The sequence below is a fragment of the Morone saxatilis genome, unplaced genomic scaffold (genome assembly GCF_004916995.1).
Source record: "Morone saxatilis isolate NCDOM2014 unplaced genomic scaffold, NCSU_SB_2.0 Contig14, whole genome shotgun sequence".
Taxonomy (NCBI): Eukaryota; Metazoa; Chordata; class Actinopteri; family Moronidae; genus Morone; species Morone saxatilis.
The window spans coordinates 18,284,530-18,293,589 of NW_023339696.1; the positions used below are offsets into that span (position 1 = coordinate 18,284,530).

General features: G+C 39.6%; 1 protein-coding gene across 2 annotated transcripts in view; it reads right to left on the reverse strand.

Moving 5' to 3' along the window:
- Positions 1–1,886: 1,886 nt before the first annotated feature.
- Positions 1,887–9,060, reverse strand: part of ddx42 (DEAD (Asp-Glu-Ala-Asp) box helicase 42) — a 7,834-nt gene continuing 660 nt past the window's right edge. Inside the window, exons 2-18 of one of the 2 annotated variants that reach the window (XM_035654477.1) lie at positions 8,372–8,590; positions 8,097–8,247; positions 7,790–7,851; positions 7,312–7,348; positions 6,747–6,899; positions 6,510–6,614; positions 6,177–6,296; positions 5,891–6,067; positions 5,650–5,778; positions 5,442–5,541; positions 5,310–5,357; positions 5,129–5,226; positions 4,565–4,841; positions 4,124–4,350; positions 3,909–4,019; positions 3,562–3,669; positions 1,887–3,188 (exon numbers count right to left, since the gene is read on the reverse strand). In XM_035654477.1, the coding sequence (XP_035510370.1) occupies positions 2,589–3,188; positions 3,562–3,669; positions 3,909–4,019; positions 4,124–4,350; positions 4,565–4,841; positions 5,129–5,226; positions 5,310–5,357; positions 5,442–5,541; positions 5,650–5,778; positions 5,891–6,067; positions 6,177–6,296; positions 6,510–6,614; positions 6,747–6,899; positions 7,312–7,348; positions 7,790–7,851; positions 8,097–8,247; positions 8,372–8,583 (2,715 nt within the window). In that variant the 5' untranslated portion in view covers positions 8,584–8,590 and the 3' untranslated portion in view covers positions 1,887–2,588. Of the gene's footprint in view, positions 3,189–3,561; positions 3,670–3,908; positions 4,020–4,123; positions 4,351–4,564; positions 4,842–5,128; positions 5,227–5,309; positions 5,358–5,441; positions 5,542–5,649; positions 5,779–5,890; positions 6,068–6,176; positions 6,297–6,509; positions 6,615–6,746; positions 6,900–7,311; positions 7,349–7,789; positions 7,852–8,096; positions 8,248–8,371; positions 8,591–9,060 lie in introns of those variants that run through there. The other variant, XM_035654478.1, reaches the window with a different exon arrangement.

A 9,060-nucleotide genomic window follows, 5' to 3' on the forward strand; every position in this document is an offset into this window, starting at 1 on the left:
TGAATAGTTCAATTTTCTGCTACTTTATACGTACACTGTACTAAAATTCAGAGAAAAATACTGTACAAAATTCATTTATTTCACAGCAGTAGTTATTACTTGGCAAAGTTTACACACAAAACATATGATCTGCTTACAAAAATACAAAAGATGATAGTTAAAAACATGATCAAGTCAGACAAGATGTCAGTGTAACACTTCTGTCCAATAGGCCTACTTTCAAAATGAATCTAATTAAAGCGATAGGTAACGATTAACACATATTATCATGTTTATTGTTTATTCATTCATCAGGTGTAATGTAAACGTTTGTAATATCAGTATTAATAACAAACAAAAACAACTGGTGGAGGTAACTTTTTAGATTCATTGCCTTCCAGTGGTCGTAGAGAGGAACTACAGTGTTTTTAAAATTGTAATATATCCGTTATTAAGGTCAGTATTTACAACCTGTCAGTGTTATTATAGCAGACAACAACACCATTGGTATGGATAAAAACTGTACAAATTAAGATCTATTTTAATCAGTTTTCTTTTTTTTGCGACAATAGTAACAAACAGTAATAAATATTAGACATACTTTATATGTCAAGGGTTAAGAGGTGAATACAAATCAAAGAAAGAAAAGCAGTTTTGACAATTATACAATTTACACATATTTTTAAGGCTTTGGGGTTTGTATGGTGCTGAATAGGCTGTATGTATTATTGCATTTAACTATGAATACCATTTTAGATAAATAAAAGTTTTCTGTTATAAATAATTTGGTGTATCTCACCAGCGTTGGAGTAGGGCTGCATGATATGGTAAAAAAAAAAGTCATATTGTGATTATTTTGAGAGATAATGCGTTCGCAATATGATTCACAATTAGCGTGCATTTTCATTTTCACTGAAACAATTTGTAAAATCATGATGATGATTCACTACTATTACTCATTTCCTGTGGCATACATTAACTTTGTATATATTGTCATATATTGTATATATTTTATTACTATAAAGGCACATGGTCTCTTTATTTTTTACTTATATGTATATATCTATATATACATTTATATTCTATATATATTTTGTTAGATATTGTAATATAAGTATTATTTCTGTTCTAACATTGTGTGAGCAGCTTGAGCAACTGTAACAAATTTCCCCCTGGGGATCAATAAAGTCATTCTGATTCTGATGTGACATTTGTTAGGGTCTATAGTACCAAAGAAACATGTGTATGTCTTGTTGATTGTTTATTTTGTTAAATTGTAGAGTTGTTGATATTTATATCTTTTCTATTTTTTAATGCATGTTATGCAAACGTGGGTAAGAGAGGAAGATTTAATTTGCTGTGTATTGTCGTGCATACAATAAAGCTGACTTGACTTGATGTTTTCTTACATCTGTGGAACAAGATTTGAGCATCTCTTCAGAGCTACAATACTTTATTATACTGCTGTTACATATTTTACCTTCAAACAAATTGCATGTTCTTGCGATTTTGATTAATATTTTGATTTACTGTGCAGCCGTTGTCAGAGGCAAGATGTTTTTAATCAATTCTGCACTAAAGCCTGAATATATACGCAGCATTATATGACGCTATTATAATAGTAATTTATTCTCCAAATTGAATCAAGACAAATTAGACAAAAATAGTTAGAATGCAACAAGGACTCCACTCTCTCCTGGCACAGTCGGGCTTGTGTTTTAAAGACAACATGCTGTTCTGTTGCTCTGCCTCATGAATTGCACATAATGACAAAACAAAACAAAATCTACTAAATGTAACTGCCTTAAATACCAAATTTAATTATTTTTATGCATTCAAAAAAAAGGAACTGAGCGCAACAGCTCGCAGACGTTTTTACTGTCATAGAAAGCACATACACAAGTAGATGCCAAATGAGTATTTTTAATCAAAACTTCACATTTTCCATGTGTGAATGAACACTTGAAATCCCTCTCATACAAACAAATGCATTTTCTTGAAAAACATTTCAAAGCATAGAGACTAAATGCCAAGTAAAGGCACTTCACTAAAACTTGAATACAAGACACAAAAGAGCTATACAGTTTTTGACACGTACGTGTAACTGTGAGTCATCACAGTGCCTTCAAAAATGAAACGGTTCTAAGAGTTAACTTTGTAGATTAACAAAATTCAAACACACAAACACACTTGGCAAAAATCCAAAATAAGCGTTTGCAAGCACAAAAGCATGTTTGGAGTTCAGTGAGAGGAAACAAGACAACAACCAACACAACCTAACTTTGAATTGCTTACTGACAGCAGGATTCATTACAGCTCTATTGCTCGACCCTATTGACTTGACAATAACAACAGTCTTGAATGGTGTATATGTACAGTGGCTGTCTCTGAGCTGCTTGTGTTGATCTGTCTGACACGCTCTGTTGAGCTCTGAGGTCGTAACCAACCTGACAGGAGCATCGGTACACTTTATTCAAAGTTCACAAAATTCCCCCCTACAGTCCTGTGCTTGTGTCAGCCTCTGATATGCTCTGCTATCTGCCTGCACAAGAGACAAGCTCATCATGGAGCAGTTGGTTGCACATATTATTCTATTGATGTGGTTTTCTTTAGTTGTCCCACCTGCTCTTTCTACGTTTCGGTGGTTCAGGGACAGCAAAGCTATCATCACCTCTCTCCCTCCCCTCCCCACTTCCCCTGTCTCCCCCGTCCCTCTCACTCCTTCGATCCTCTCTGTCCCTCCTGCTTCCATCTCCGTTACGACCATCGCTGTGGCGGCTGCCGCTGCTATAGCGATCCCGGTCCCCGTGGCGGTCACGATCTCTGTCTCCATGGCGATCCCGATCTCCGTGGCGATCCTCTCCGCTGTGTCGATCACTCCTGTCGCTGTGGCGGTGGTAACTGTCACCGTGGCGCGCCCGGTCCTCCGCATGTCTCTCCCGTGAGCTGTCTCTCTGTGGGGGAGGAGCAGGTGGAGGGAAACTCTGCTGTGAACTGATCTGACTCGGGGGCACTGAACTCAGGGAGCCAGCGCTGGTGAAGCCGGGCATGGTCATAGTGAGGCCCTGGGACCGTTCTGAACCGTTGGCGGCCTCCGTCGGCACAGAGCTCAGGCTGCCGGCACTTGTCCAGCATGACGAGCTGCTAGACTTGGTGCTGAGCTTTGGAGGGCCACTGGACGCGGCCACAAAGTGGCTCTTATACTGAGCCTAGAAGAAAAGCAGACATTGACAATAAGAGATTAGCTGTCTAGGAGGCAAAACAAGAAATTCTTACACTGAAACTACAAGTATAACAGTATTTCTGACTAGTTAAAAGATAAAAACAGAATACAACAACTTGGCTGTCAAACATAACAAAAGTAACAAAAGTATTTTAGTATCAAGTTAAAATGTATGAATTTGAAGTATGAAAAAACATTTGTGAGTTACACACATATGTAGAGTCTTACAAAGTAACGGCAATAGAAGTAGGGCAAAAACATATGAAGACATTTAAAACAGAAATAGGCAGTGTAGAAGAAAAGGTTAAAAGATATATTAAGACAATAATTAAGACAGAACAACAGGGAGAGATTTCTACCTGGAAGGCTTGTTTCATCGCAGACATGCGATCACCCATTGCCCCAGTGGCCGGTTTGCTGAAGCCTTCGTATCCACTAGTGGAAGACATCAAGCTGCTACTACGCTCCTGCAGAGACAACAAAGTGTTACTCATATCTCTCTGAATTTTCTCCAAATATCACCATGAATCTTATCAATCTAAAACAAAAATCTTTGCCATCAGACAGCTTTTAATACTGTCAGAGAGACGTTTACAGATGTAATCTGGAATTTATGTTGTGGTGTTCATTTTACAGTGCATGAAAATGACTAATACCAACATTACAAAAAGAAAGCAGATTTACAAGGTAGTAATGAGTAACTCACAGAACTGTCAGCCCCCAGGCCTGGTCTCTCTTTGTAGCCAAGACCACCTCCACCAATATTCGGCTTCTTTCCTTTGCCACCCTTGAATCGGGATTTCCTGAACCAGGGATTCTGGGGAAAAAAGGTCAACAGAACAAAGTTAACAACATTCACTCCAAAAAACAAAAGGCTCATTTGCTCTACAGCTTTTTTTTCTTTCAGACTTGATGTCTCACCTGCATAGCTAAATCCATCAGTTCTTTGGAAACGGCTTGATTAGCTCCCTCTAGATTTCTCACGAGGTCACCGGCGAACGTAGTGTCTTTGTTGGTGAGGAGAGTGTAAGCCACACCCTTCTCTCCAGCACGACCAGTTCGACCAATCCTGTGTGTGTGTGTGTCGATGTCTCGTGCCACGTCATAGTTCACCACTGTGCGAATGGATGGGATGTCCAGACCACGAGCTGGGGAGGAATGAAAACATGTCACGTTAAAAGATGTTAAAGTTGATACTACAGTTTTGTTATTCAGCTCTCGGTGTAGCTGACTAAACTGTCACTTCACTGAGCAAATATTTTTGAAATGGGACAGATTTAAGTTCATAAAGGAGGAGGCATGAGGGCAAGAAATGAGAGGAGGAAAACTCCCATCTCTATCACCACTTCCTCTTGCACTCACCAGCTACATCAGTGGCCACCAGAACAGGCAAATTCTTTTTCTTGAAGTCGCTGATAACCTTGTTCCTCTCGCTCTGGTCCATGTCTCCGTGCAGGAGGCCCAGGCTGTAGCCCTCCTGGGTCAGGTTAGTAGCAAGTTCCTCACAGTTTGCCTTCTTGGTGACGAAGATGAGAACTGAGCCTGTGGACGTGAACTCGACCAGCCGCCGGGTCAGCCAGCCCCATTTGTCTGTCGCACTGGGCAGCATCTCCACCATCTGGGTCACATCCTCATTGGCCTGGTCGGAGAGAACAGCAATTAAAACATGAGATTTGCAATACTGACACCAGAAACATTCAACTTTTGCTGCTACAATAGCTTAAACTAGTTTACCAGAAAATAGTTCAAAGCCAAACATTACTTTAAATTTGAAGCACTGTAACTGTATTTAAGGTGTTTTTAGCCTTAAATTTGTTTTGAGACACACTGAAAAAGGAATAAATGAGCAGATTTGTCTCTTTGTGTAGCTAGAGCTCTAAACAAAAAAAATGTTTTTGTTTGCAGATAATGCGTGACGCTAGTTACCTCTCCGATGTCTCCCTGCACCACACGAATAGGATCTACCAAGATGTCTCTGGCAAGCCTCTCTATCTTCTTTCGGAAAGTAGCACTAAACAGAAGGGCTGTGAAGGAAGTCATATTAAGAATTATAAAACACTATTTATGAAAATGAAACATTGCCTTTAAACTAGGGAAACCCACTTACTCTGCCTGTCTGGGCGGACATGGCTTGCGATGGATCTAACCTGATATTCTGAAAGGGAAAAGAGAAATAAGTTGGAGTGCACAAAACAAGTTTAGAACATCTTTGATGCAGCACTGGTGATGTCTAACCCACCAAAGCCCATATCAAACATGCGGTCTGCCTCATCAAACACCAGGTATGTCACTCTCTGCAGGGATGTGGCCTTCTTTTTAACGTGGTCAATCAGACGACCCTGTGCAAACACACAAATGGGAAACCTCAGATTTCTTGCAGCAGTGGAGTATACATTTTCTTCTTAGAAGCCAGGTTGAAGATAACATTTGGTTGTGTTTTCTCTTACCGGAGTGCACACTACAATCTCTGCTCCCTCCTGTAGAGCTTTGGCCTGCTCCCACATGCTGCCTCCTCCATAAACTGCCACAGAACGCAATGAGTAGGCTTTCCCAAAACGCTTACATTCTGCATGGATCTGGAAAACATTTAAAATGACACACATTAGTACAATGTATTTCTGGTTAACACCACAGCAAATATCCTTTATGCATTCACAAAGCCTGACTCAGTCCCTTCTCATTTCTTACCTGCTGACAAAGCTCTCTGGTGGGACACACAATGATTGCGATGGGCCCTTCTCCTGCCTCTAGTTCTTTTTGGTCCATGATGTGAACCAGCATGGGCCAGATAAAAGCTGCAGTTTTGCCACTACCAGTCTTTGCAATACCAATCATGTCACGTCCGGACAGAGCTATGGGCACACCCTAAAATCCAGATTAAGAGCAAAAGCAACAAGGAGTCTTCATGAAATCATTAAAGAAAACCAGTTAAATTTCAATAATATTGCAACATTAAGATAAACTTGCACAATACCTGGCACTGAATTGGTGTGGGCTGAGTGTATTCTGACTTGCGAATTTGGTGCATTAGCTGCTCATCAAAGCTGAAATGGGCAAAACTTGTACAGGGTTTTGGAGGGGCAGCACCAGATACCTGAGAAAAACGCATAGAAGAAGCAGAAAATCAAAACAATTATCATGATGACAACAACAGTTTACACACAATGAAGGCCTGTGTCTCCAAAAACTATTCTCCCCAAAGTCACCACAGCTGGAAATGTTGCTAAAAACTGAAAGTGACTGAAACATGTGTATGATTTCAGCAGTTAAACATTTATATACTAGCGTGCATAAATACCACACGTACCCTCAAGTTCAGTTTCTGCCTCAACTCCAATGCTTGAGTTCCAGTCAGGTTGCTGAGCTCCTCGTGCTCGTTGTAGAAGTTTTTCTCAAATGGTGGGTAATCAATCTATAAAAGAAAAAAACAAAAATATTTCAGCAAAATCTCTCATATTACACACTTTAAAGACAATAAATGTTGATATGTGGTTAAGACAATATTCTTTAGCTGTCTGTGTTCAATCAGTATTGCCAACTGCACCTCAGAGTGGTCAATGGGAGGAAGTGGTAAAATGATTTTCTTGGTGGTAGGGGCGATTGGGTTCCCGTCACTGTCATAGTCAATGTTTTCATCCTCTTCCTCTTGGGTCAGCCCAGCTGTGGGATTCTCTGCCATGTAGCGAAAGTAGGCTTCCTGCAGAGAGCACAGCGTTTCATGTGAAAAACAGAGTCGGTTTGCTGCGTACCACAGCCTCCAGCCACCAGTAACTCACAAACACCTGAGGAGACATTCAGCTTTATAACAGAAGGATTAGATTACAGTTCACAATTTGATATCAACTATTCAGTAACTTGTCACATGACATAAATGAACAATTAAACATGCTTTTTTTTTTTTTTCACACTTTCTAAACAAGATGAATAATCTACACAAAAAAAACAAAACATTTGCATCATAATGATCCTAAATGCAACTTGCATGGTCTGATAGAGGAGAGGGCAGGGGGCTTTATAGGATTAGAGAGGATATTTCTAGGGAGTATTTGGTCTGGAGACCTCTCTGATCAACGATGTAGTGGATGAAGAACTTTGGAGGGCTCACTCACTTGTTCATCTTCTTCTTCAATGTCATCACGAATACCCCTGAAATGACAAGCGGAGAAAAAAAAAAACTTCCCTGCGGCTCGTTCATACACCCAAGACAGCCCACATCCCATTATGACTAAGGTCACTCTGCTTACCTCTTTATATTTATTAAGCCAGCAAAAACTTTGCTGGTTGTGCAATTCGTTGTGCCAAAATTTGGAGAAACTTAGTATATGATTTCTGCATAAAGCTACATTTCTATTGGTAATTAAAACATTTGTAAAAGCAGTGAATTGTACAGGATTTAAATATTCAATTAACAGTATGTATGATTATCCCAGATTAGTCGGCTTATACTTTCACTCATAATTTATGAATTCAGTTGTGAGCAAATATTTCTCCTTCTGGTCAATTTTCAATTTAAGCACCTACATGAGGACCTTAGAAGTGACTGAAAATCAAGTAAATGAAAACAATGTGAGCACATTTAAGTCTTACTTGGCTGTGTTTTTCTCCTTTTCTTTTTCCTCTAATTTCCTCATGTCTTTAGCTGCTTGGTTCTGGAGAAGAAAAAACATAGTTAGGGACAAACATCAGATTTCCTGGATGCGTACGTGTCTGTATATTGATTTATTTTATTACATTTATGTTATTCTATGGATTTAATTAAATGTTTCTACATTGCAAGAAGGAACTATCAACTTTTATTTCCACACACAACTTTCTGTATTTCCATTATTCCTTGTTTAAGTATTTGGAAGCATATTCTAGTTTGATTCTTCTTAACTGCAAAGTCTCTTCTCACCTCAACCTCTGCCATGAAGGCATCCAGTGGATCATCTTCACTGTCTGAGCCGCCACCAGACTGCATCTGCTGCCGTGTGGGCGAGTTCTCGGCTGGGATGTAAGGCAGATCAACGTTGCTGCTGGACTCCTCTTCGTCATCTTCAAAATACCTTGTTGAAAATCACAAAGACGCAGTTTTAGAATTATTCAATACCAGAAATAACAGTCTGCGCGGATCGTTTTTATCAGAGGTTGAACTGCATTATGTGTAAGTGGGAGAGATGTAATACTCACGCATTTTCCTCATCAAAATTAGCTCTCTTTGTCCCTATTTTATAGAATGATGGGAGCTGCTGGTTTTTCCCATATCCCCCACTTGATCCCGGGCCTCCGAACGACGTGTGAGATTTCGGAGCTTGTGGAGGTTCCTCTTTTTTTCCGGCGAGGGAAAATCCTCCAAACCCAAACCCTCGCTTCACACCCGGACCACCTTTGTTCCAGTTCATGTCTGTGCTGTGAAAACAAGAGAGTAAACCAAATGTTTAAAGTCTTAAAATGTGTCTGTTATTACACCAACAATGACACAATCACTTATACGTGGTTCTTAAATGAAGGTAATCCCAGTTAAATGCGACTCAACACTTGTGTGAATCATGGAAAACTCCTGCTAGTTTGCCATTTAGTAAACAAGAACCACTTATGGCGCGTGTAGTTTGGTGGACAATGATGGATTCACTAGAAAGATTATTCATAAAGCTAAATAGTAGACGACTCACTTTGCAAGAAAACCAACAGAATAACATATTATAATAACCTTTTATTGACAGGGACGTCCAGTAACGTTTGCTGCACACAGTAGAGACAACCATTAGGTAACCGATATAATATATGCATAGTAGCTTCATAATAAATAGATATACTTTATTTATCACGAGGGAAATTCAAGTATCCATACATACATTAAACATACATTAAACCTACAT